The 27,407-nt window shown below is 42.3% G+C and overlaps 1 protein-coding gene across 8 annotated transcripts in view; it reads right to left on the bottom strand.

Annotated features, from left to right (window-relative positions):
* ATP7B (ATPase copper transporting beta) overlaps positions 1 to 27,407 on the bottom strand; it is a 45,646-nt gene that overhangs the window by 17,383 nt on the left and 856 nt on the right. For 3 of the 8 annotated variants that reach the window (XM_032442105.1, XM_015851865.2, XM_015851866.2), the window contains exons 1-13: positions 17,791 to 18,270; positions 11,818 to 13,045; positions 10,483 to 10,719; positions 9,030 to 9,193; positions 7,925 to 8,086; positions 6,910 to 6,986; positions 6,368 to 6,542; positions 5,559 to 5,792; positions 5,272 to 5,363; positions 5,004 to 5,131; positions 3,254 to 3,408; positions 2,925 to 3,059; positions 853 to 1,047 (exon numbers count right to left, since the gene is read on the bottom strand). In XM_032442105.1, the coding sequence (XP_032297996.1) occupies positions 853 to 1,047; positions 2,925 to 3,059; positions 3,254 to 3,408; positions 5,004 to 5,131; positions 5,272 to 5,363; positions 5,559 to 5,792; positions 6,368 to 6,542; positions 6,910 to 6,986; positions 7,925 to 8,086; positions 9,030 to 9,193; positions 10,483 to 10,719; positions 11,818 to 13,045; positions 17,791 to 18,036 (3,228 nt within the window). In that variant the 5' untranslated portion in view covers positions 18,037 to 18,270. Of the gene's footprint in view, positions 1 to 852; positions 1,048 to 2,924; positions 3,060 to 3,253; positions 3,409 to 5,003; positions 5,132 to 5,271; positions 5,364 to 5,558; positions 5,793 to 6,367; positions 6,543 to 6,909; positions 6,987 to 7,924; positions 8,087 to 9,029; positions 9,194 to 10,482; positions 10,720 to 11,817; positions 13,046 to 16,582; positions 16,742 to 17,790; positions 18,273 to 21,577; positions 22,766 to 26,561; positions 26,685 to 27,407 lie in introns of those variants that run through there. The other 5 variants (XM_015851867.2, XM_015851868.2, XM_015851869.2 and 2 more) reach the window with 5 other exon arrangements.

Consider the following 27,407-nt stretch of genomic DNA (forward strand, 5'->3'; position numbering starts at 1 on the left):
CAGGCAAGACATCAATAATTAGTTGACAGCAACCAAACCAAGATGAATAACATACAAAAGCCAGGAACTCCTGAACCATGGACTGTCTGTGCAGTAGATCTCCTTATTCTTTTTTATTCATTCCTCATACAGCCAAAGATACAATATCATGCTGCACTCATATCAGGATCCCAACATCACAGCACTTGCACTCTGCTTTGTGTGAGTGTAAGCACGTTTGAATGAATGAGAATTACTGTCAGACTGGTTAATTTATTCTAATTATCATTTTTACTCCTCCTTATTCTGCTTATGTCTAACCCAGTCTCCCACAGCATGGTGTAAACTCATCTTCTTTTCAGAGGCTGTGGGCATGCCAGGTCTTTCTTTCACCTTTTCTTCTTATCATCTGTTTTCCACCTTTGAAGGGCTTTTTCTGCCACCCACCTACCTTCCCCTCCCTGGACTAAAACAAATTCAAACCATACCATTTTTCTCCTGCATCCTACATTTCAAACCACTGATTGGGAACAACATATATTTCACAGCAGCACTCAAAAAAAGAAGAAAAATGTTGGGTTATCAGGCTTCCTGGGAGAGCATGAATGCCAGAGACATTACAAGGTCATGCAGAACATTAACAGCCTCAAAGGCAACAGATTGCAGAAACTGCTGGCTCTCAACACTTTGCAGCCTACTTTGGACTGTGGAGAAAGAAGGTCAAAGTCATCTTCCTTGCCATTATGAACAGTTGCCAACAGGAAAAAAAAAAAAGTCTGCAGTCTTTCTCTTTATCAGAGGGATTTCCTGAGACATTATATTTGATGTGGCAACAGCTGGGAAAGCTACAAAGGTATAGAATGAACTACTAACCTTGTGTGCCATTTCCAGGGGTTTTCCACCTTTGATGAGAATACCATTCTGTGCAGCAACTCCTGTGCCCACCATCACAGCTGTTGGGGTAGCCAAGCCTAAAGAACAGGGGCATGCAATGCTCAGCACAGTGATTGAGGTTTGAAACGCAAACCTCAGTATTAGTTCAGCTTTTGAAAGGTGCTTGTTCTGATTCTGCAAGAAGAGGGAGAAGGGGGAGGAAAAAAAGATATTTGCTGATAGACGATAACACATGCACAATCACTCATAGTCATCTCAAAAAATACATTTACCAGAAAACCTCAAGTATAGGAAAGCAATTTATTATTGCTAGTGTAATGGTAGAGGAAGGCCAATGTTATGAATTGTTTATGGCAGTGTCTTGTGGCTTTCTTGCCACTCAAACACATATGCTTCAGGAATTTCAGTTAGACACCTTCACCTATTTAAGAAATACACCCTACCTAAAATGCAAATGAAACATAATAAATAATAAAGTACAAGATGTTGCACTTAGGCCTAGGCAATCCCAGGTGTTTATACAAACTGGGGGAAGATCTCCCTGAGAGCAGCCCTGTGGAGAAGGACGTGGGGGTCCTGGTGGATGAGAAGCTGAACATGAGCAAGCAGTGTGTGTTTGCTGCCCAGAAGGCCAACTGTGTTCTGGGCTGTATTAAAAAAATGAGTGGCCAGCAGGGAGAGGGAGGTGACTGTCCCCCTCTACTCAGCTCTTGTGAGGGCCCATCTGGAGTACTGCATCCAGGGCTGGGGACCCCAGCCCAAGAAAGACATGGAGCTCTTAGAATGAGTCCAGAGGAAGGACACAAAGATGATCAGAGGGCTGGAGAACATATCCTGTGAAGAAAGGTTGAGAGAACTGGGCTTGTTTAGCTTGGAGAAGAGAAAGTTCTGGAGAGCCCTTATTGTGGCCTTCCAATACTTGGACAAAGCATATAAACAGAAGGGAGAATAACTGTTTACAGGGGTATACAGTGATAGGAAAAGGGGGAATGGTCTTAAACTGAGACAGGGGAGGTTTAGGTTAGATATTAGGAGGAAATTTTTTCACTCAGGGTGGTGACGCACTGGCACAGGTTGCCCAAGGAGCCTGTGGATGCCCCATCCTGGAGGCATTCAAGGCCAGGCTGGATGTGGCTCTGGGCAGCCTGGTCTGGTGGTTGGCGACCCTGCACATAGCAGGGAGGTTCAGACTAGATGTAGTCCTTTTCAACCCAGGCCACTCTATGATAAAATTCATTTAAACACAGCTTAGCAGCATGGAGAGGCTGCAATAACTGCCTTATGTTCAGGCCAGAACCATGTTCCCACAGAGACACCAACTTAGGAGTACTGATTTGAGAGCAAATTCTGCCTTCAGAGTGCAAACACTGTCACCATCATCATGGACAAAAGGATTTTTATAAGACTGAAGACGCAGAGTTCTGCTCCACAGGGACCTGTACTTCAGGAAAGCAGCAAGTAAGCATTCTTGAATCTCTGTTCATATCATGAACTAAAACAGTTTTTGTACAACATCCAAGCGCACTCATCATTCATGGAGGATACATCAGAATTACCCTCACACTAATGGTGTGACAGAATGACTCTGCTCTCAGATGACAATGTAAATTCCCTGCACTGGCTTCCTCATCTAATAAAGAATAATTCTATTTCCAGGTGCACAGATACCCACAGTTGCTGAGCACAGCAAATACACATCCTAAAGATAAGAGAAACTCATTTTCCTTCTAAAGTCAAACCCACTATCAGCCAAGGAACAGGATGTTAAAAGAATTTGAAGTATGATAGGAATGGTTCAGCTCCTTGCAGTGCAGCTACAAGTCATGCTGAATTCAGAAGAATTATCATTTCAGTTTGTAAGAACCCCATCCAGCAATGAGGGCTAATGCAAAAGTATATTTACACCAGCAAATATATTTTAATTAGTGTAATCATCCCCTTTGTGTTGAAAAGTACCACACTGTGACCTGGCAAACACTTTTGTACAACACCAAACCCTACAGTGGGAGACGTCTTAACAGGAAAATCCAGCTCTTCATCAAATTACTTACAGGAAAATACTTCTGAATAATATCAAAATTTATAAAGCCGATTGTGATCCATGCTACCAAAGTCACTGTAGAAATTATGATGATAAATGGAACAAAATATCCACTAAACTTATCTGCCAGTTGCTGGATTGGTGCCTATAAAAACAAAAACAGATATTTGCATGTTGATGATCAAAACACACGAATATGCAGAAATAATGAAAATAATTATTTTCTGAAGTGTGGAAAAAAACACAGTTCACTGGTTGCATAAATATATCAAAATACAGAATCATTTTTCTTATTTAATCAAAATCAATGAATAAGGTTTTCTTTCCTCTTACTTTTACCTTTGACATTTGAGCTTCTTCCACCAATTTCACGATCTGTGCTAGGGTGGTATCATTACCAACATGAGTTGCATTAACAAGAACTGAGCCATGTGCATTTATAGAGCCAGCAATCACTGTGCTTCCAGGCTTTTTAGTAACAGGCATAGCTTCCCCTGGAAAGAAACACCAAAAAATGAATGCATGAGATCAGTGCAAATACTCCTAATGACAGCAAACACAGTACATTAGCAAACAGCTCACTGTATCTAGCACAATCAGCACGCTAAGCAATAATGGTGTGAAATTACATCTTGTGTATGTGTCTTCTGAAGGCATGTATAAGTGGTGCCGTACTTCTGTAATCCTTTTTCTAGGTCTATTTTTTGCAGCAAAAGTCTTAGCAGAAAAATTTCAGAGGGCTGGAGCACCTCTCCTATGAAGAAAGGTTGAAGGAACTGGGCTTGTTCAGCTTGGAGAAGAGAAAGTTCTGGAGAAACCTCATTGTGGCCTTTCAGTGTTTGAAAGGAGGGATAACCACTGTTCACATGGGTTGATAGTGATTGGACAAGGGGGGAATAGTTTAAAACTAAGATGGGAAGTTTAGGTTAGATATTAGGAGGAAGTTTTTCACATACAGTGTGGTGACGCACTGGAACAGGTTGCCCAAGGAGGTTGTGGATGCCCCATCCCTGAAGGCATTAAAGGCCAGGCTGGATGTGGCTCTGGGCAGCCTGGTCTGGTGGTTGACAATTTCCCATTACTTCACTGCTGAAGGATGTTGGGCAAGGCTTTCTTTGACTAACTAGACAGTAATCAATCTAATCTAAGAACACAATTAAGTTGATCAGTCCTTTAACAAATACAGACTGCTGCTTGGAAAAAACACTACGCTGCCTGGTGTGGTATTCACCATGAGCCACAGAGGCTGGAGGTGGGAGGAAATCATAATCTGCACTCCGGAACAAAAGAGCCCTAACATTTGCATTATGGAAATCCCTCTTTGCCATTTTACTCCGCATATCTGAGCTGCAACTTGTCCTGGCCTTTTGTTAGATAAATAACAAAGGAAAAAGTAGAAGTTTCCTCACACTGTTGCTTCAAGAATCTCTACAAAACCACTATTTTCTGGTCTCAAGGTTAGTGATAACAATTGACTCTCCTAAAATTAAGGGTGTCCCCAGGCAAAGTAAACACATGACCAAACCAGGCAAGCTGATCACAATGTCAAGTTTTTAGATCCTTCAACTTATTTATAAGAATTACACAAACAAATAAATCATTATGTTTACAAAATGAAATGAAAATCTCAGAAACTGAAGAAGTTCTATGACTCTTAATGAGCACCAAGTCATGAGGCTTTCTTTTGCTCTCCTTGCTTCCTTGGCTGCCCCTGTTGGAAGCCTTGTCTAATATCTATGCATATGACTTCAACATCTCAGCAATATTTCCTTTAGAAGTCTCTACTGAAAATATACCTTCTCTAGAAATATATTCCATCAGAAACTCCCACCATACCTCTCAAATAACAACCCTAGTGCACATCCCATCACTACGTTAGTAAAAGAGACCAAATTGAGCTGAGAGTCTTCAGTTTTTTAGGGTATATGCAGACACGGGATTTGGATTCAAGCTCACAAAGGCCAGGAAAAGAGTTCTTTAAGATGAGAGGTTATTCAAAACATCACATTTTGCTTTGTTCTGTTCTCTTTCCACGTGAGAAAAAGTTATAGAAGGTTTCATGTATTTGTGCAAGTGTAAGCGAAGTTACCAGTAATGAGAGACTCATCTGCCATAGAATTGCCTTCAATGACCTTCCCATCCACTGGGAACTTCCCACCTGGAACAACCTTTACAATATCACCCCTTTGAACCAGTTCAACAGGTACCTGCTCCTCTCTGCAAAAGATGAAAGTAGAACAGACAGACCATTTATGTCATGGACTTCAAAGTCATAATAACAGTTTTACTGTAACTGCTTCAAGGCCAGGCTGTGCATCCAAGTAGGCTGAGTGTTTTGCTTCATGAAATGAAAATACCTGATGATAGAGTGGTCAGGTCCTAGAGTCACCACAGTGGCTTCCGTGGCTTGGAGAGATATAAGTTTAGCAAGAGCTTCTGAGGTTTTACTCTGAAAAATAGAAAGAGATGTTTGAGATATACTGAGACACATAAATGCTGATGTCTGCTTAATGCGACCCATGAACTCTAAATGACCATAGTGTAGGCTACTTCACACATCTGAAACATTTGACTTGAATTGGTATGAACAGTTTTATTCCATTCTCATTACAAATACAAGATATTTCACATGAAGATGAGTTACCTTTGCTATATGTTCAAGCCATCTCCCAAGGGCAATGAATACAAACAACATTGGAGGAGTGTCAAAGAAAGTGACAGGGCTTTTCTCTGCCTTTTCAATTATTGCCACCAACAGGATCACACATGAATACACATAAGCAATCGTTGTGGCCAGTACGATAAGCACGTCCATGTTGGCTGCCTTGTGCTTCAGTGACTTGTAAGCTTGTACATAAAAATACCATCCACCGAGAAACTGTTGGTGTAAGAGTAGACAGGCACGTATTATAATCAGAGCAGTGAAAGCAAGGGATATATAATATCACCAATAGAACATGCAGTAGATAACAGAAGGGATGGTTGTCCCATCTGAGATTTATTTCAATATCACTTTAGTGGGGAGGTCTATTGGAGGTTGAATCCCATGTTATCTTCTCACTTGCTCTAACTTGCTCTCTATACAACTGCCAGCTAAATCCTGGCAGATCCTGTCCTTTTCCTAGAAATGCAAAGTAAACAAAGCAAGGAAGTTGAAGGGATTTACCTATAGTTATCTAACCAGTTTGCACCAGATCAAGTATTTATTTGTTTTAATATTACCTTTCATTATTGGAAATGCTACTAGCACAACAGTGGCAGGAGTAAGTGCAGTGAGCAATTAAGAACTGATATTTTGCAAAGAAGTGTCATTTCATTCTATGGAGGTATCACAGACAAGAGGGTAGGTATAATTCACTAAACCTTTCCTCAGGTCTCCTATATTTATCAGATCAGACTACATAAATAGGAGACGAACAAAAAGCAAACCTCCTAGAAACACTCTGAACATACCTGAACAAAAGTGCACAGGACAAAGAAGAGAAGATTTAAAATAGATAATCCAGGAATGAGATTCTGCTCCAGCACCATAGCCCCGTGGTGTTCGCCGCCAGGTATTAGCATATAAATCATTAGGATTAAGACAGGAATACCAAACACAAGGCTGCACAAGAAAGACTTCCTCCACCTGAAAAGTAGAAGCTGTAAATTCCCAGTCATGGCACATCCTGCAGTACCCAGGCCAAACACCGTGCTGACAATACAGAGCTAGGGATATTAGTGCTATTCTAACACACATCTTCAGGATAACTGGGAAATAACCAAAACATCAGGACAGTTTTACTGTCTCCTGCATATTTAAATGTATAGTCATTTATGAGTTAAAAACCCAAACTAACAAAAGCAGTAAAAGTATTTGAACCAAATAGCAAATCATAAAATGAAATATGTTTTACACAAGAAGAAGCTAAATTAACTGGGGAAAGTGAGGGGGCATGCGTTAAAAGAGATGATCTACATACATTCATTAGTGAGAGAGGAAGAGAAGTACTTACTGCTGTATCTCCCTTTTATGATCCAAGTTATGCGTATTTGGAACTCTTCTAGACACAGAAGCATGAAAGCCAATTTCCTTTTTATTAAAAGAGGAGGGAAGATGAGTTACTTCTGATTAGACTAACTATATTACTTGTAACATACTTAAGTGACACTTGTTTTAGAAGAAATGTCAGAAAAGGACACTGCTCCATATTTAATAAATGCCATCTTATTTATTTTCAGATCCTCAGCAGGAAGATATATCAGATAGTACTCACAATGTGGACTGTAAAGTACTCGTGTTATCTATACACCAATACAGTCATAATTCAGTAAATGTTCTGGCTTCCTAGGCAAAGGCAGCTCCCACTGACAGCTAGTATGCTGCTGCCCTCTTCCTCACAGCAATTTTACACCCTTTAATCCCCAATGGAATAAGTATGACAAATAGAAAACATCACAAAGGAGGGTAAAAATGCATACAAGCTACTGGGCTAGTAAACATTGCTAGCATCTCCTTAACACCACAGTTGAGTAGATGCATCTGGAGTTGAAAATTGAGGTTACCAGAACCAGTTTAAACTTATGAAGCTGACTGCAGGGAAAAGCTATATACATATATATATATATGTATATATATATATATTTGTAAGAATCCAGTTATGACTGACCCTTTTGTGACCTACTGCAGCCCAAACACTCCTCCCCCCAGAAATTAATCTTAATAGCTGCATTATGAGATGTTGCTGTGGCAAGATATACCTCAAAGAATTGCTCCAGCAGCCTGAACAGTCTACTGCTTATATGTTGATCACTGCTGCCACATCAGCTTCGCAGTGCTGAGCAAAATAGTCAAAGGACTCTTCCCTATCCAAACATCAGATGCTTTACTTTCTTCTTAATTTCATAGACGAATCATAGAGTGGTTTGGGTTGGAAGGGACCCTTAGAATCACCTAGTTCCAACCCTCCTGCTAAAGGCAGGGACACCTCCTTCTTGTTCTTTATTAAAAAAAAATGTTCTAAAACCTACCTCGATTATTTTTATAATATCTCGAGGTCCTGTAATTTCAGGATCAAACTGGATGTGAGCTTTGCAAGTAGCAAGTGCAACTGAGGCGTAGAATATGCCATTCATCCTCATAAGTTTGGATTCAATGTTGTGAACACAGGAAGCACAAGTCATCCCTGTAATCTGAAATAAACACAGTTTTAGGTACAGTTAGCAATCTCTTTTCACCAATGGTGCTAAGAAGGACAAGTACGTCAGTCATTTTAGCTTTTGCACTCACAATGCAGGTTTCAGTGTTTAAGGAAGTTTTTTGTTGTTGTCATCACTTTTAATGAACCAAATGTTCACCCAATATTTGTTAAAGAATTTGAGGTATTGTTACAAACATACCAGAGACTGTTCAAACTCTGCAGGCACTGACCCAAGGCCTGAGCAGGAAGTTTATAGAGTTGTCTTACAGGAAACAAATATAACTATCTGCTTGTAAAATTCTGCAACAAACAGTTCTATTCACTGCAGCTTATTTGTACAGCAGCACTAGCACGTTGCATTTACTGCAAGAGTAGTTTGTATAGTTCTATCAGCAGCTCTATTAACACTGCCAAAGTCAATACACATGTGAGCATGTTCAACATCATCATCCTAACTCAAATCTCCTGGTGGCTTCAGCATGGCACATTCCCACTTTCTGATCTGTTTGCATAAGTGCAGGCTGTTGTGTTCTGTCTTACTGTATATAAACATAAGAGAAGAAAAACAGACTTTCAAAGAATCTGTCCTGCTATGAACTATTTAATAATTTCACCCAGTGTTCTCAGACCTCTATACAAAGCCCATAACCTTCTCATCAGATGCTCAATGATGTATCATTTCCCATTTCATTTCCCCGTGCTAACAGAAGTCTATTCCATACACATAACTATTGCTTTTTGTTTCAGTGCTTTTGTCAGGTTCTTCTAAGAGAAAATGATTTTCTCTTTCTAGCAATTAAGCAAAATGAGTGTCACCAGACAGAACTGATCTGTTGAGGCCATGTCTCCTTAAACAAAAGCTCTTGCAAGAAAATGCTTCTTCTGAGCCCACCATATCCAAAACCAACACGCAATTTGAAATACACGTTACTTACAAGAAGCTCCACATTTCCTTCTGTTTCTGAATGATCTTCTATGACAGTGGCTTCAAAACCCAAATTCTGAATCAACTGTGCTATTTCAAGAGGCTGTATGAACTCTGGCTTGTATTTTATCTCTGCTTTACCTGCCATCAGTGCTACCAACACTGAAACAATACCTGCAGCAGCAATAATAAAGAATGTTAGATAATGCAGTTTAGTTTGTGAGGAAGAAAAATAAAATATCACATGTGATTTTCAGTGGAAACTGTAGCAGTTTAGTGCCATTTTATGTCTAGTGATCTCTTTTCTGCCTCCTCCTAGTGTTGTTCCCTGGTCAGAGCAGCAAAGTTTTTACTGAGATGCAGCCATACCAAAGTTCCTATACCTATACACCTATACACCTATAGCAACAAGAGAAGCTGCAACATGGAGGCTATGGTCAGAGACAGAAAGGAAGTTCATGAGCAATTTCTGCACTTCTAACTCCAAGCTCTACCCTGGCTTTCTTAAGTTTGCCAAGCTCTAACTAAATCCCACAGGACACTGGGCTTTCTTTTTTATTATTATTTTTTTTTAATATAAATTGACAATCGAATCAATTGACTTGTATCAGCACATGGAGACCATGCATTGGGAGACCGCAGACACAGGAATCAATAAGCAAAACCCACTTAAGATGAGCTGATGTGCTTTAAAGCAGTGTTGATGCTTGACTGCTCATGCTCTATATGGCCAGTCTGCAGACTTCTAACCTGGCAGGACTTGCTGTGCCTAAACTAATATAATTACCCAGGGATTGGAGCCACACATTTATTTATACATGCTTGTGCAAACATATGCTGGAGAATAAGCTTCATACCACAATTATCAGAGCTCTCAACAGCTTTGAAAGTGATGGATTGCTCTGTAAAGACACAAGGCCCTGAGAACAAAATAAGAACAACTTTTCTGTTCTTGTCCTGAGCCTTATTATTATATATTTGAGACAGGGAATAATTAAGGTTGGAGTAGACCATTAAGATAATCTAGTTCAACCATCAAACCATCCCCACCATACCCACTAACCATGTCCCTCAGTGCCACATTCATACAGTTCTTGAATATGTCCAGGGATGGTGACTCTACCACCTCCCTGGGCAGCCTCTGCCAGGGCCTCACTGCTCTTTCTGACAACATTTTTCCTGATATCTAACCTGAATCTCTCCTGGTGCAATTTAAGGCCATTACCTCTCATTCTAATTTGAAATGTTGATCATATTCCAAGCACTTACTATTACAAAACAATTACGTCCATCGTGTAGACTCACTACACAAACAGTGATGTAGTTATATTAGCCCTAAAAAGAAGTTTAAGTCTATTTAACCTCAAGATATTCTACCATGGCCCCTTCCACTGACAAATACAGAACACCTTTTCCAACCAGCAGTCCCTCAGAACTCATTATTGGAATGTTGAATTTATTACCGTCTTCTTTCTGCAGATTTCTTTCAATGGTAGACACACACGATGCACAGGTCATGCCAGTGATTTGTAAAAAGCACTTCTTGGCTGTTGCTCCACTGGGCTGGTTTGGCTCATCAAGGTGCGGGCTGTCTGGAAGTGCATCGGAGACACAGCTCTGGCGAGGAGGCTCTGGAGCTCGAGGCTGTGCTGCAGCATTGCTGGCATCAGGCCACTGCTTGTGATCTCCTGCACCAGTATCTTGAATAAATGCACAATAAACTGAACAATTACTACTTACAGGGCAATACGATGATGCAAAACTACAAGCAGGTTACACTGATCACGCAAAGTCTTTTATTTGTTTGAAAGATGATATGGTAATCTTGGTTTCTTGGTGGAAGAAAATTACAGATTGTTACTATGCAAATAACAACACACGCTCACCTGCACTACTTATATCACCACCTAACTACATATCTCATTGCCACTTTCAGATGGCAAGTGACTCCCTCCAATCTGTGTCTAGATCAGACAGCTGCCTTAATCTGACAGCTACCTCTGCTCAATAAAGATACACTGGCATCTAGAGGGTCTTTATCCAGCACAGAGTACAGGTCAGCCTCATATTCATCTTGTCTTTGTTACCTTCTATACAGCTCATAGCGCCTGGTCCCTAAAAGGGAAAGGAAAAGCTTCTCAACAGGTTTCTCTTTATGGCACAGTCGTTATGCAAGTACTGTAAAATGAGTAGTGGAAAGATTTGCAGCACTCAGACCTCTAAGTCTGTGAGAAAAACCAATCGGGTATTTGGGGTTTAAACCAGTGCATTCCAGGTATACCACATCCGTATCTTAAAGGAAATTTGTTCTGACCTGGAGCAAATAAATACTGCTGCTTTTGAAATTTGCTTGAGAGGAGATTATGCACCATAGCAACTCCTTCAACACTGAGCACGTGTACAAATTCCACAAACTGTGCTGCAGCTTAACATGTAAAAGTAGCGTTGGCTGCCAAAGACCGCGCGTGTCTTGGCATTCACCTTGTTGACAGCAAGGCTTAGGTCCCTAGCAAAAATTCTCAAGAAATAAAGAACAAAAGATTCAGACACTAAGAAGGGACTTTAGCCAGGAAAAAAAATTAGTTTTAAATGAAACATGCTTAAGTTTGTATGTTTTAGTATTATGGAATTTAAATTAAAACAGTCAATTTGACAGATCTCACAGCATCCTGTAAGAGGCTGGAGGAGCCCATAGGAGGAAACCTACTGTGGTGGTAAGGGCATCTGCCACTTAAAAGACACTGTACCAACTTCCAAGCCTTTTGACATGCTACCCACAGAAGACAAAACAGTGTTACCTGTCAGCAAAGATGCATCAAACCCCATTTCTTCTATGGCAGCTCTCAGTTCCTCTCCATTTGTGTTAGCTGGATCATAATGTATGGTCCCAGTCTTGTCAGCTAAAGAAACTGCTACATGCTGCACGCCTTGTCTCTGAGATATTGTTCCTTCTATGGACTGTACACAGGAATTGCAGGTCATGCCATCAATCCTAATAACAGCTGTGCACACTGTGTCTTTCAGTGGCTCTCTGAAGAGATCACATACCAAAGCAGGAGACGAAGATGCTTGATTATTTGCTTCTGAACTATTAGGGAGGTAAACTTTAAAGTTTCCAGGTGGAAGGGATTCAATAGCTTGCTGCAAAGCAGGCAAGGTTATTAAATTTGGGCTATATTGCACGACAGCCCATTTATGCTCCAAGGAGACTTCAATACTTTGTATGCCTGGAAGAGAGGATATATTTCCTTCAATGTTTCTGACACAAGATTTGCAGTGCATGCCTTCTATATGTACAGTCACTGTAGCTGTGCTGCTCTTGTTGGCAACCAATGGATGCAAACCCTCACCCTCGAGAGATGCAGGTGTCTCTTTGGGGTCTGCACTCTGCAGGCTCCTGACATCAAGCACACCAAGCTTCAAAGGTGCCGATTTACTCTTAATGGTGCAGTCGTACCCCAGGTTACTGATATGGCTCCTAAGTTCCTCAGGCTGAATGATATACGGATGGTAAGCAATAACTGCTTCCTGGTTACTGAGTGACACCTTGATTTTTGCCACACCGTGAAGCTTCTTAATCTTTCCTTCAATGCTGGTGACGCAGGACTGGCACGTCATGCCTTCTATCCGAAGCTTTATTACTGCCTCTCTCGAGCACGGCAAATTTACAGACACTGGTGTCAACCTCTCTTCTGCTATGTTAGCATCAAAGCCCATATCCTCTATTTCTTGGCAAATCTGTTCAGGGCTTATTTCTGACTGTAGATATTTTACTAGAGCATTATTCAGTTCAAGGGAGACTTTAATACTCACAACACCCTTAACTTTGGAAATTCGTCCTTCTACCGACTGCACACAAGATTGGCAAGTCATTCCTACAACATTGACCACCACAGTGCGCTCCTGGGAAGACGATGAGGGCATGGCTTCACAGTTCTCCTCGTAGCCCATGTTGTCAAAAGCAAAGTTCTGTTTCATTTCAGATTCCAGCGCACAGCTCGGAGGAGAGTCAGCGTTGGACAAAACCTGAAGAGCAAAAGAAAAATAAAACGTGTGCCTCCTTATTGCTATAAGCAGCAATATTCCATTGAAATGTTTCACAACGTTGATTTACACTTGGAATACATTACCAGTTAGCTGGTAGCAAAATGTTCTCAGCAGTCCCAACACAGTTTATCTATAACTGAAGCACTCTCACCATGCAGCCTGAGCTCTGCTCTTCCTAGCAGACTGCCACCTGCACAGAGACTCATGGGAGGGACCACACTGAACATCCCTCCACAAACATGAGCAGGTAGCTCAGTTTGCCCCACTCACTATGAAAACAAAATAAAAGGCCCAGAGAAAACAGATTCAGTAATTCCCCGAGACCCTGAAACCAGGCAGGACCAGCTGCATGCTACCTGCAGAGCTATACACATGTGCACAAGGGTTTGGATTGTCTTTTTGAGATGTCCTAATAAAGTGGCACCTGATACTGAGCTACAAGAACTCATGGGTTTGATCGAATCCCAATTCTGAGGATGTGATAGCTAATACTGAAGTAGATTAGCCCAAAGTAGACAATCCATCAGTCAGATCATGGTCTGCAATACAGCAATTCTACGGTTCAGTACACTCAATTCAACTGAAAAATGAAACATTAATGAAAATTACAAAGGCAACATCTCTCACAGATGAGGTAATCAGAGCATAACTCTGCCATCAAAGGACATTGCTGACATCAAGTCATGAGGAAGGCACAGGAGGGGAGGGACAAGCTCAACATTGATGGGTTTCAAGGAAAAAACATCAGGTTTCATTAATGTTACTTAAAGTAACTTTTTTTTCTAAAAATCTAGATGGAAGCTGCTATGACAAATCTATTAACTTGCCTGGGAAGCCATAGGCCCTCTATCCCTTACTGTAGCACCTGATGCTGGGGATTACAGCAGTGAAGGGACAGGAGGAGGAGTCACCAGATCAGGCTCAACAATATTAATCTCATTTCTGCTAAAGAGAAGAAAACTGCCTCCTTGGTACAGCACAGTGAGAATTACTTAGGCTGCTTATTAACACTAGACTGCACCCAGTTCATTTGATGCAGTATTCCAAACCCATTAACTTGATTTTGTTTCATGCTTAGACAGCTTGTGAATAATGATGTCTGGGTCACGACCAAAATGGAAAAAAAAAATGAACGCAAAAAATTTGTCTTCTCCGTGCTGTATTTATTAGAACGGCAGGCACTTACTTCCTGCAAAAAGCAACTGCTCATAAACAGACAGGAGCCATCACTTCTCTTACATGCAATGTTCCTCTGAATCTCACCTTAAGCTGAAGGCAGAAATGGGCTTCCTGAAGTGCCCACCACCTTCTGTACTGAAAATCAGTTCCCCAGGTCCTTGCCATGGACAATTATGGAGGACTGTAAATAAAAACTGAAAGCAATTTTGTCTTCAGGCTTGACTCCCAAAAGTGGTGCAAGCTTGATTTACAGAACCACAGCATGGTGAAGGCAGGCAGTACAAGAGGGCCCAGAATCACAGAATCACAGAATGACTCAGGTTGGAAGGGACCTCAAGGATCATGTAGTTCCAACCCCCCTGCCTGGCAGGGCCACCAAACATACACATTTACTACATCAGATTGCCCAGGGCCCCGTCCAACCTGGCCTTGAACACCTCCAAGGACGGGGCATCCACAACCTCCCTGGGCAGCCTGTTCCAGGGCCTAACCACTCTCCTAGCGAAGAACTGGAGAGAACTGGACCCATTACTTCAGGTGGGGCCTCACCAGAGCTGAGCAGAAAAGGATCACCTCTGTTAACCTGCTGGCAGTTCTTTGCCTAATGCAGCCAAAAATACCATTAGCAACAAGAGCACGCTGCTGGCTCACATTCAGCTTGGTGTCCATTAGGACTCCTGGTTTAATGCCACCAGTCCACTAACAACCAACACTCTGCTGCAAAACCATGCAGCAGTACCTGGGCTCACTGTATGCACGGCACAACCACCACAATGCCGCAGGTGCTCAGACAAGCCCAGAGCTGCAGCAAATACCTTCAGCTATGCAGCATTACAGTGCAGCCCCTCGCTATCATGGGGCAAGCCTACACTCTGCAGCCTGCCCCCTCCCTGCCTGTGACTGCTGCACGGATGCTGGGGAAGAGTTACACGGATATTAGCCCCTATATCTCCTTTATCCCCCTTACTCTTCCACACCAAGCAGTGTCTAGAATACATTGCCCTCTCTTTGCGCTTCCTTCCCAAAAGATAATGAAATTCTCAACATAAATCATAGACCTACCAAGGTTGGGAAATACCTCCAAGGTCTTCTAGCCCAACCATCACCTACCACCAATACTTCCCCACAAAACTTAATACAACTCTTCTTCGTGCCTTCCCAGTTTAAGGTAATAATATAATAGAATCATAGAATTATAGAATGTCCCAAGTTGGAAGGGACACATAAGGATCATCGAGTCCAGCTCCTGGTCTACACATGGCCCAACATATGGGAAAAGGCCCATTTTTAAAGGAAACCGTCTCTCGTACACCATATTTAAATGGTGTTTAAACACTCATTTATTTTAATGTCTGCCCTGAGAAGCTTATTTCAGTATTGTTCTTTGTCTTCTCATACCTATCTCTCCGAGATATCCTATCTCAGAGCCTAGAAGAGACCTTGGTTGTGGTGGGAAACATTTATCTTCACAAATACCCAGCAAAGCAGAAGGTCTAACGCGCTACAGTTCACTGTGTGCATTTACTTTGGCTCAGATGACAAAGGCATTAGTGTTTTGCATTTTCTGATGAAACAGCATGAGAGCAGAGTGACACAAGCATCTCCTCACCTGCTCCTGTCCACTGTGCTTCTGGAAGCAACTTGTAGACAGAAAACAGACAATATCACAGGTTTTGTGTCCTTCATTGCTTTGTTCTCTGCCCCACGTTCACTAACCACTTCCATTTTTCTAGGCAGCTAGTGACATAAAAGCAATTCAAATTCAATTTACCAAAAGACTGAGGGGTATTTTCTGCCATCCAGTCTTTTGAAAAACATACAAGCAACTACTGATTCCAGTGTCTCAATGCACTGTTAGTCAGGGAAACACCAAAACTTGAGCATCACTTGACACTTTGCATAGAGAGCTGTTCCAACTTTTTGAAGAATAGGTGAAAATATTTTGTTCATCATTTAACTAAAACTGGGGGTCTGAAGGAATAGAACAACCAACCTTTTAACTCCCTGAGCATCGTCCAAACCAAGATCCCCCCCCTATGGTTCCTTCCCAGGGCTGGAGCTGCCCTCCTACCCCAACATCCATCTCCGTATTGTGGCCACACTGCTCCTTATTCCTCACATCCAGTCTGTACCATCTTATGCCACACAAATCCTTGTCTCAGTTGCCCCTCTTGTGCCTGGGACACCAATTTTCATATCCTGAAATTAAAGAGCTAAGTTTCTCCTCACAACACCAGGCAGTCAGCAGGCAGGGACATGGGGCTTGGCCTTTTCAGCAAATTCCTTTCTGCCTCTCCCTGTCTGCTTGCCCACAAACACCAGATCTCAGCCTCTCACCTGGCGTATCTGAAGGTTTTGAGCGGCTCTTCTCCCCACGCATCCTCAGGCTGAAATCAGCTCTTGCCCTCTTAACTTGAAGCACACAGCTGCCAAGGAAATGCGGCCTTATCTGCGCTGTTTTTTCACCTTTCCCACTCTCCTCTTTCACAACCTGCTGATTCACAGCATTGGATTCAGGCAGGCAGTAGCACACTATTGGAAAGCCACACGCTTTTTAAATACTTCAGATGTTTTCCCAGTTTGTTAGAGACTGCCAGTGAACAACAAAATGAGGGCAAAACAGCCTCAGGAACATCAAAGGTCCAGAGTCTATAGTTTCATGCCTACAGAAGCATCATCTCTGGGTGGCAGGAGGCAGAAATTCAGTTCCCATCCTTTTTAACAAATCTCAGCACAGCTTGACCATTCACCTTGTTAGCACTAGAGACAGACAATGCCTTCAGGTACAGCCAGTCTGTCTTTGTTGTCGTTTCTTTCCAGTCTGACTCTATTTAAGCCATTCTAAGTATACGCTGCTTCCAAAAACACAATACTTGTTCTTAGATTTTGTTACCCTTAAACATACAACTAATCCAAATTATTGTTACTTGTAATGTTACCTTTTAAAAAGCAAAATCTTTTTTTTTTTTTTTTAACAATAAACTTCGTAATGTCTTTATCAGCATTGATGTTCATGGAGAAGATACCTAGAAAGATCAACCTCTAAAACTGCAACTCTGAATTAAAAACTAAACAAAACATTGCCACAGATATATTGCCATGAAGTTTTGTTAACATCCACCTGGTAGTTATAAATAAATGACTTACTTAAAATTATGATGTCTTAATGTTTCTGCAATTTCTGCGATTCCAGAGAATGACCCAGCACAAGCACATAACAAACTATTCAAGCAATCGCAGTTGAGAAGGAGAAGCACTTGTTTGTTTCCTTACTAAAAACCACCACCCTATACTATTAGAGGTGGAGCCGAAAGAAAATGCTCATTAGCTAATGATATAACATACCTCATTGCCATTTGCTTTTGAATTTCAGAGACCTCAAAGAGGCCTTGGCAGTGTAATGCTTGTTAGAGGACATGGAGTCATGCTGAGGACTGAAGCGATTCATATACAGAAGGTTTAACACATCAATATACAATCCACGTCCAGCACATTTAGCTTTAAATTCTCCATTTCCCTCCCAACACACAACACAGCTCACCAACCTGCCTTCCAGTTGCGTTGCCTTCTGGCATTCCCATGGAGTTACGCTGCAAAACTTTCTCTTCTTTCTGCAAGTTACTGCTTGCTTCTAGCGGAGACCCTGCTTTGGACCCTTCAATAATCAGTAGTTCAGGCACATCGTGAGCTGCCTGCCGCTTTCGAATGGACACCAGCGTTATGTTTTTGTTGTTTAAAGTAGCGAGGCAGGACAGCTCCCTTCGCGTTTTATTGTCCAATTTTCTCTCCATTATCTTTGCTGGCTTTAAATATCCCCACGCCAAAGGAAAGCTTTAGGAGTGAAGCTATTCAGTGCCTTATCAGCAGCTCTTTTTTCAGCTACTTTTACAACGGCCTGGGGAGTTCTCATCAGTGTGCTCATTAGGCATGCATAACGAAATCCCAGATGTAACCTGTGATCTTTGTGTACACTGCTCGCTGCACTCGGCTACCTCCTCTCGCTGCCAGTTTCAATGCTTCCCACCAATTGGCATCCCTTGTGCTTACCAAACTGCATTCAGTGCCGCTAATCTTTGCACACGGCATTGTGGCCAGCTCAGCCTTTCACAAGCTACTCAAACATGACCTGTGCGCAGCAAGCCGGTGCATAATTAACTCAGTCAGGCATACCCACAGCTCCTACAAAGAGCAATGTTGCTTTTCTCCTTCCTTTCTCCAGGGATTTCTAGGGGAAGATATGGTCCCCGCTCACATTTTAACCATGCTCGTGATTATGTTGTTCAGTAAGATCCCTAGACTGAAGGTCTTTCATTCATTTAGAACAGTCCTTCATTTCAGAAAGGAAAAGAAGACTGAGTGCAATACTTTCACTTTTTAAACTGTACCTCTTTGCCATCACCAAGCTTAACCACTAAACAGCTGCCTAAAGAATGGCCATGAAGGGAATTTAAACACTATCGTCAATCTATCATCGATTCACACCCTCCCTGAGTAAGCAGTGATCTCACTGCAGAGGCAAGACTTATAATAATTCATTTACATTTAATCAGAAGTCCTCAGATTGGAAAACATCATCAAATTTACTCTTGTGCAGAGATTAGCAGACAGGGCCAACATCTCAGGAAACCTGAGGGTACACACATAGCGCTGGAGAAGGTCAGATTCTTTCCACTTTTACCTTCACACAGAATTCTATCATAGAATCATAGAATTACCCAGATTGGAAAAGACCTTGAAGATCATCAAGTCCAACCGCAGCCTAACCAGTACCCTAAGTCTAAAAACACTACACTAAATCATATCCCTGAGCACCACATCCAAATGGGATGGCGACTCAACCACCCTGCCTGGGGAGCCTATTCCAGTATCTAACTACCCTCTCTGTAAAGAAGTTCTTCCTAATATCCAACCCAAACTTGCCCTGGCGTAACTTGAGGCCATATCCCTCACATCCCTCACCTCTCTGCCATGATTACTGACCTGAACTGGTTTGGAAACAAGAAATAGAAAGTCAAATTGTTGGATTTATGTGATTCATAACTTTGTCTTTGCATACTAGAGCTATGTCTCCATACTACAGATAAAAATGGAAGTTGAAAACCTATTTTTCTTCTTTCTAAAACAAATCAATTCTCTGACCCCGAATCAAAGATGCTCAGACATTCAGCTCTGAGTAATAATGCTACACAATGGAAATTTCAAGTTCTAGAATGTCTTAGGGAACAGAAATTCCAGTTTTGGGGCAGCTGTAAGGAAGTACTTTGTTCATGCACCTTTGATAGTATCTTTATTATTCAAAATATCCCAAACTCTTCCTGGCTTGTTTCTACAAGTAACTGGTACAGATAAAATATCATGCAGTGAAGCACACTGTAAAAGCACAGTGTTATTTGGTGTTTTTTTTCTCCTCCTTTCAGGTCCACCCCATCAAAGCTCAGCTTTGGTTGAAGGAATAGAAATTAATCCTTCTCCCCAGTTCCTCTCACCCACACCTTTCTCCCCCAGATTCTGAGCAATTCTGAAGTAAAAATCTGCTTGTTTCTAGAAGCAGCACAAACAAGTTCTTACTGAGTGTCCCCAAAATTCCTTTGGCTTCAGCACAGTGCTGAATGCTGACACAGAAGTAGAGACTGAAGATAGTGTTTTGAAAACCTTTAGCTTACAAGGTATCTACCCACATTGTGAAGAACTATTTTGATGGGTGAAAAAAAACAAAATTCTATCATTCTTCATGTGAAAAGGATATAAGATGTATCTCAACAAGTCTAATGTAATAGGATGTCAAATATCTATTAAGCCGAGGACTCAAGCAGAGATAAAGAGCAGTGGAGAATAAAATCTGTGCAGCTGAGTTACCTGCACCAGTTCTTGGATAAACAATACCATTCCCAAAGCAGAAACATCCAAGGATCTTGTAAAACAAACAAGCAAATATTCCAGTTTACCTTAACAGAGGTCCTGCTGGATCCCAACCCCTCCACAATTCTCTCAGTGGCCAGGAGGGAGGGTGGAAAGACACTGTTGCCTGTCTCACCTTCCAACAGCAGCACGCCCTGCTTCCAGGCTGGGTTTTGCACAGCTGGGCAGCTTTACCAGGAAGCATCACTCAGGTGTGGTAGCGTGGGATTTAGATGGCAGGTACAAAATACCTCTGCTGTTTTCACAGCTCTTTACCAGTGCTGGGAGAGATGCTTTTGTTTACATGATAGAAAAATCAAAGCATTCAAAGAAAACGAAATCCCTTTGACTTAAAGCTTCAAGAGTTCATAAAAACATAAACTTCCCTCTTTATATGACCTGCTACTATCAGAGAATGTGTTAAACACATAAAAACTACTGGTCTTCATGCAAATGCTTCTTCCTGTGTACATTCATCCTCAGCTTTATAAGTCGATTTGTCCTGTGCCTAATCCCTCTGGCTCCTTGAAGTAGGAAAGCATCTTAAAGTATTCTTAACAATGCCAGCAAGATGAGAAGCTTGGGTTCAAAGAAAGAATCAGTGGCCTGGAGGCAAGGGAGTCACATTGCCTTAATCTGCCCAACAGACGAGAGGAACCGGTTTGAACACCTTCCCATCGTCAGCACAGGGGTGGACTTTAGCTTTTACACACTATGGATATCACTACGAAAACCACTTAAATGTAAAGTTTTTAGTTTTTCTGTTTTCCTCAAGGGATATCATTCCAATCCACCACAATAAAACACACCCATACAGTGACGTCAGGCTGAAAACAAATCAATTTCACATCTGACTGTACTTAGGGCTCTTTTCAAACTGTCTTCATGATACAGCCAGCTAAAATCATTGAAAATTTGCCCTATCCAAGCAGGACTAGAATAACTTTGGTTTTGACAGCATAGATTGGAGCTTGAAGGGAAAGAAGAAGAAAATAAGTTACTGCAAAGCTCATTGTAACATCACAAACAACAGTTCGGTCATACTAAGCAACCGCTGGAAGCTTGCTCACATTCCTGATACTAACCATGTCCCTGAGTTTTCTAAACTAACTGCCATACTTACTACAGGAGAGAAAAAAAAAACAAACACAAAAGACCTTTATATCACTTAAGTGGGAATAAACTGGTCTGTTTTCCCTCTTTACCAGCATTTGCTCCCAGTTTTGAGCAATGAAACCAGATGGATGCCTCCTTGGGTACAATGTTGAAAGCAAGCTGGCAGCCAGCAGATCCCCAAGTGTTTCTGTAGCCTGAACGGTATATATATCCCTCAGCAGACAAGGAAGTGTGATTGTATGTAATAGCATTTCTTACACCACGAGAAATAAAACAAAGCCTTACAGAACTCTGAAACTCAAAGAATCAAATCCGTACCTGCCATGAATAAAATTGCTTAAGAGTTGACGACCTCATTTCAAATCAGTTCAGACTTTGGCTCCAGTTTTTCAGGTAGCAGCTTCAATCTTCTCTAAATATTTAAAAACAGTTTGTTTGCTCTCAACCAGCAGAAGTCAGAGGAGAATCTCTTCGGTAACGGGGCTCAGGAACGCAGGCTCATTTTCTGATTCCACGGCTTCTTCACAACAGCAAACTGTGTGGACTTGGTACTCTGCTTTTAGCAGTGTTGATTTCAGTACAATAATTCCTGTTATCTGTATTTATACTGCAGGAATTTGTTTTCAAGGGCCTAGAAACTACTAAGCTGATCGTATAACCCCCGGAAAAGACACACCTTTGGGGTCAGAGTTTAAGTGCAAAGAACAATCACAATCTGTATAGGCTAATTCAAGTCCAGATCTGCAGTAACATTCATCCAGGGGCAGGGCAGAAATTGTCAGGCAGCGCTGCTTTCCAACCAGGATTTTCACTTCTTTTGACTGGAGAATCCTCGAACTTCTGATTAAGTAAATGGGAAGACTGACCATTTTGTTTTGTTTTTAAGTAAGCTGCTATTTAGCTTGTCTCAGGCAAGCGTAGTGCCCTGCTAAACCTGCAATTAAATTTTTTCTTAAACAGATCAGGAATGTAAGTATATGTTTTCAATGCCACCCAGCTATTCACATGCTATGAATCTGCCTCAGACTGTAAAGTCCATACTTCAGAATTACTATTAGTTCCCTTCCAGCAACTGCCTCATCATTTTTGTGGTCATGTTTGATGGCGTCAGAGAGAGATTTCATTTAGATGAGTCACCTGGCACAATGTAAATAACACAAAGCACATCATAGTTGTGAAGAATGAAGAAAAGAGAGAGAGAGAGAAGGTAACCTGGATTTAAGCCTGTATTTCTGGTCCTACAGCCAGTGTTTAGTCTCAAGTCAAACTGCTTGGCCTTTGTATAGGAGTTTATTTCATCCCGTTCCATTTCTATTCAGCATAATCACCTTCACTTCAAGAGAAAGACAAACAGTGTCTGGTGTTTGCATTATAAACACCATATATACAATACAAATGCATTGCCTCTGTTAGGACAGCCTACATATGTGAGGCAAATCCAAGCTCACTTTCTCTTAACTATTGTTTCTGCCTGTCTTATACTGGCAGAAAATGGCATTTCCAGCAATTCCCAACTGTAAGAAAGCATAATACCATCTGGTCTCAGCCCAGCACCCAGGCCCCTCACACATCCAGACCTCTGTGAAGAGCTCTAACAGCTTTCCTGGTGTTCCAGACAAAGCTCAGCCTGCAGAGCAGGCTCACTGCTTTCTCCATCACCTATGGGGTACTTTTCTTCTCCCTGACTCCCTCAGGACTGATTGCCATTACTGGGTAGACAAACATGAGAGTGTTTAGTCCCTCCCTGTTGCCTTACCCTTGCAGTGAGGACAGACTGTGTGAGGGTGATCATGGATATTGCTGCTGGGTGACCCCAAGAGCCCTCTGTGAGCCCAGAGCACAGCCACAAGCCCAGCCCTTCTGGCACAGGCATGGGGAGCTCCCACACTCCATCTCTGCTCTAAGAAAGGTTTTTCTTCCTGATTCTGAGGTAAGAAATGTGACGGCTCTTTGGCTGGTTCCCTTTACCATGGTAGGCAACAAGTGAAGAAGGAAACCTCTGATGAGGACATCACAGGTGCACAGGGTCAGGAACACTGCAGTTCCCAGTAGTCAGAGGTCCAAACTGTAACACACACAAGCTGCTGTTTAGCTAAACTATTTACAGTACTTTTGTACAAAAACCCTGTTAATTATTTGCTCTTCAGGGCTAGGAACAGCACGGCGCTGTCCAGGTTTAATATTGGGCACGAACTGCCTGTCAGCTCTCAGTCAAGAATCACAGGCAGAGAGATCTCAGCTTTGTGTCAAGGAACAAAGCACACTTCAGGGCGATCAGGAAAATACTGAATCACAGAATCACAGAATGACCTGGGTTGGAAGGGACCTCAAGGATCATGTATTTCCAACCCCCCTGCCTGGCAGGGCCACCAAACATACACCTTTACTAGATCAGGTTGCCCAGGGCCCTGTCCAACCTGGCCTTGAACACCTCCAAGGACGGGGCATCCACAACCTCCCTGGGCAGCCTGTTCCAGGGCCTAACCACTCTCCTAGTAAAGAACTTCCCCCTAACATCCAACCTAAATCTTCCCTCTTTCAACTTAAAACCATTTCCCCGTGTCCTGCTATTATCAGCCCTTTCGAAGAGTTTACTCCCCTCCTGGGTATAGGTTCCCTTCAGGTATTGAAAGGCTGCAATGAGGTCACCCCGCAACCTTCTCTTCTCCAGGCTGAACAAGCCCAACTCCCTCAGCCTGTCCTCATAGGGGAGGTGCTCCAGCCCCCTGATCATCTTCGTGGCCCTCCTCTGGACCCTTTCCAAAATCTCTTTGTCTTTACATATTGCTTTTCTGGACAGAGCAAAACCACCTCACTGCAGAGACTTCTTGACACTGAGCAGAGGAAAAAGAAAAAAGGTTCATTTGCTGTTATTTTGTTTCTGTTGGAATATCTGATAATGATTCCATACTACATCACAGAACAAATATGACAAGCAGCAAGGAGGATTCAGGTGGAAATGTCAGAGATAAAGTGACACGGATGAATGTAATACAACAAGGAAAGTGCTGCTGTTTTTAAGCAATCCGTTCAGCACGAAGATAAGCTTCAAAAAATATCCAAAGTAAATGGCAACAGAAATGGTTATAGGAATTTCTATCTGAAACGCTGAACACCTGGACTGAAGAAAGCAGTTACAGTTCTGCTTTGAAATGCACACAGCATCCCGCAGGTTGCTTTCTGTGGTATAGAAACTGGCTCATCAAAACCAAAACTGTCTGCAAAGGTAGTGTTCATCTATTGCAGGAAGACCTGCCACTTAGGAACAGTTCTGTGCTACAGAAAAAGGATGTTTCTTCCAAGGACACTCGTAGTCAAAACTGATGCATATTTCTGCTTGGTGAAAGGAAAGGTAGTGACTCAAGGACCTACTTTTAAGCAGCCTTAGTTCAGCCCCTAATGGAGAATCTCTGAATCTACGCCATGGGAAAACTTCAGACCTTTCAAGCTTTCTTTATTCCCAGTATGGAAGGTCAGAGAAGGAGGCGAGGCACAGTGCCTGCATCTTGCATGTCTGGACTAGCCAGCCTCCTCCAGCAATAGTAACTCTCTCTCTTCTGTCCTGCTTTGCAGACAGACTCTAGCTTTTTTCTCTTTCCTGACCAGTGCCAACAAGCCATGAGCAATGAATGCAAATCCTGCCTTGACCTGGATTCACAGGTTCGCATCCAAATAGCACTGCCCTTTGCCTCCTAGAACCAGCAAAGAAACACGCCAATACAGAGCACAAACACATCCCGTACAAGTTAGAGCAGGCTTTTCTTTCTCAGCCGGTGAATCCTTTGAGGTCTGACAATCTGGGTGCCTATTTCTGGAAATAAAATAATAGACTCAGCAGAGTTTTGCATTTTCTTAAGCAGTTTCATAATTGGTTTAAACAGGTGTTAGGTCACTGCTGTGATAAAGATGGTCTTTCACCATCTCTTTCACATTCTGATTAGCTGCATACAGCCATACAGCCACAAGGATCTGCATAAAATATCACTGGAACAGGCTGCCCAGGGAGGTGGTGGAGTCTCCTTCTCTGGAGATATTCAAGACCCGCCTGGACGCCTTCCTGTGTGACGTGGTGTAGGGAACCTGCTTTGGCAGGGGGGTTGGACTCGATGATCTCTAGAGGTCCCTTCCAACCCCTACAATTCTGTGATTCTGTGATAAAGGAGAAGTAAAAGAAAGAGCAGTTCAGGTCTGCCGTTACTACTCAGAAAAGGTGCACATTCCCCTCAAGAATCACAAAGTACCAGCTAAAAAGCTGAGACCTGAAGTGAGTCTCCATGTTATTTTGCAAAGTTAGTAACGTTACCAGGAGGGCTACAACAGCGACAGTCCCATTTCTGCCTGCACACTTCTTTCATCTGCCCTGAAGATGTCAACTACCTCTCCTGCTGTGGACTGTTAAGGAGAACTGACAGAGAGTCCATGAGAAGTTAAACTCCAGCAGGGGAACTGATTCATTTTCCTATGTAGCTGTTGAACAACACCAGGAACAACTCACGTAAAATAATCTGTTAATAAAAAAACACGCGTTTCACTGGGGTGAGCTGCCTGTGATAAGATAAATATATGTTATAGGCACTACTGCAAAAGCTCAGTGTAGATCCAAGCTACTTAATACTGAATTGCTTCTGCAATTGCACATTGCTTCAGCCAAAAAACAACGAGCCAAGTTTTGCTCACAGATACATAATGCAAACATCCGTGTGCCGGAGCACCGAGCTGATAAGTAAAGCTGACAGTTATAAATATGCATATTTAGAATTGCTTGGATTTAACACACAGAATCACAGAATCACAGAATTGTAGGGTTGGAAGGGACCTCTAGAGATCATCGAGTCCAACCCCCCTGCCAAAGCAGGTTCCCTACACCACATCACACAGGTAGGCGTCCAGGAGGGTCTTGAATATCTCCAGAGAAGGAGACTCCACCACCACCCTGGGCAGCCTGTTCCAGTGCTCCGTCACCCTCACTGTAAAGAAGTTCTTACGCACATTCGTGCGGAACTTCCTATGCTGTACTTTCATCCCATTACCCCTAGTCCTGTCCCGAACACACACATATACAGATAGTATAACATATCACACACATATACACATAGTATAACATATCAGCAAAAACACCCCCACAGTGTTTTGTCCTGGAGATGTGTTGTAATTTATTTCTAATACTTGTGGGTTTTTTTGCTTCACAAATCTTTAGAACTCATCTGGTACAACTTTATTTCTGCCTACTATGCAAATAGAACAAATGTACAATAGCATATAACAGCCTGACACAAGAAACGTGCAAAAGGGAAAAACTTACTGTGTACATGAACGATCTAAGATTCCTTCTGCTAAAAATGGTCCCAGGCATTTTGCCAGCCAGGGCAGCCACCATGAGCAACTCAGTGCTACACAGTGTGTGCTCCAGAAAGAAAGCAGCCGGCTGTATAAGAAAGCATAAAGGACCACATGACTGTCATAGGAATATCCTTACACAGTGTTAATCCCATTTCTTTATGTTTGTTACTTGGCAGTATCACAGAATCACATAGAATCACAGAATGACCCGGGTTGGAAGGGACCTCAAGGATCATGTAGTTCCAACCCCCCTGCCTGGCAGGGCCACCAAACATACACCTTTACTAGATCAGGTTGCCCAGGGCCCCATCCAACCTGGCCTTGAACACCTCCAAGGACGGGGCATCCACAACCTCCCTGGGCAGCCTGTTCCAGGGCCTAACCACTCTCCTAGTGAAGAACTTCCCCCTAACATCCAACCTAAATCTTCTTTCTTTTAACTTAAAACCATTTCCCCATGTCCTGCTAAGACCAGTAGTCTTATTTTACCAACTTTCTTGTATGTGGAGCCCTCAGCAAGGATGAGAGTTAGAAAAACGTACTTAAAAACTGCCCCCAAAAGCCTTGCACACTTGAGGAGAACATATTGTGAGTGGATTCTGTCACTTGTTTTGAATACTGCTCACTTGTTTGCATACATCTCCCTTCAGAGCGAGGACCTTAATAAGGAAAGCAATTAAAGGCAGACAAAAGTGCTTGCAGAGGCAGCAAAAGATGAAAAACTTGGCACATCTCTGTGAAGGTGAGAACGAAGCCAACTTCATGACACGGCTCATTTAATTGCTTTGGCACGCTGGCCACATGAATT

Source organism: Coturnix japonica, chromosome 1, assembly GCF_001577835.2.
Source record: "Coturnix japonica isolate 7356 chromosome 1, Coturnix japonica 2.1, whole genome shotgun sequence".
Classification (NCBI taxonomy): Eukaryota; Metazoa; Chordata; class Aves; order Galliformes; family Phasianidae; genus Coturnix; species Coturnix japonica.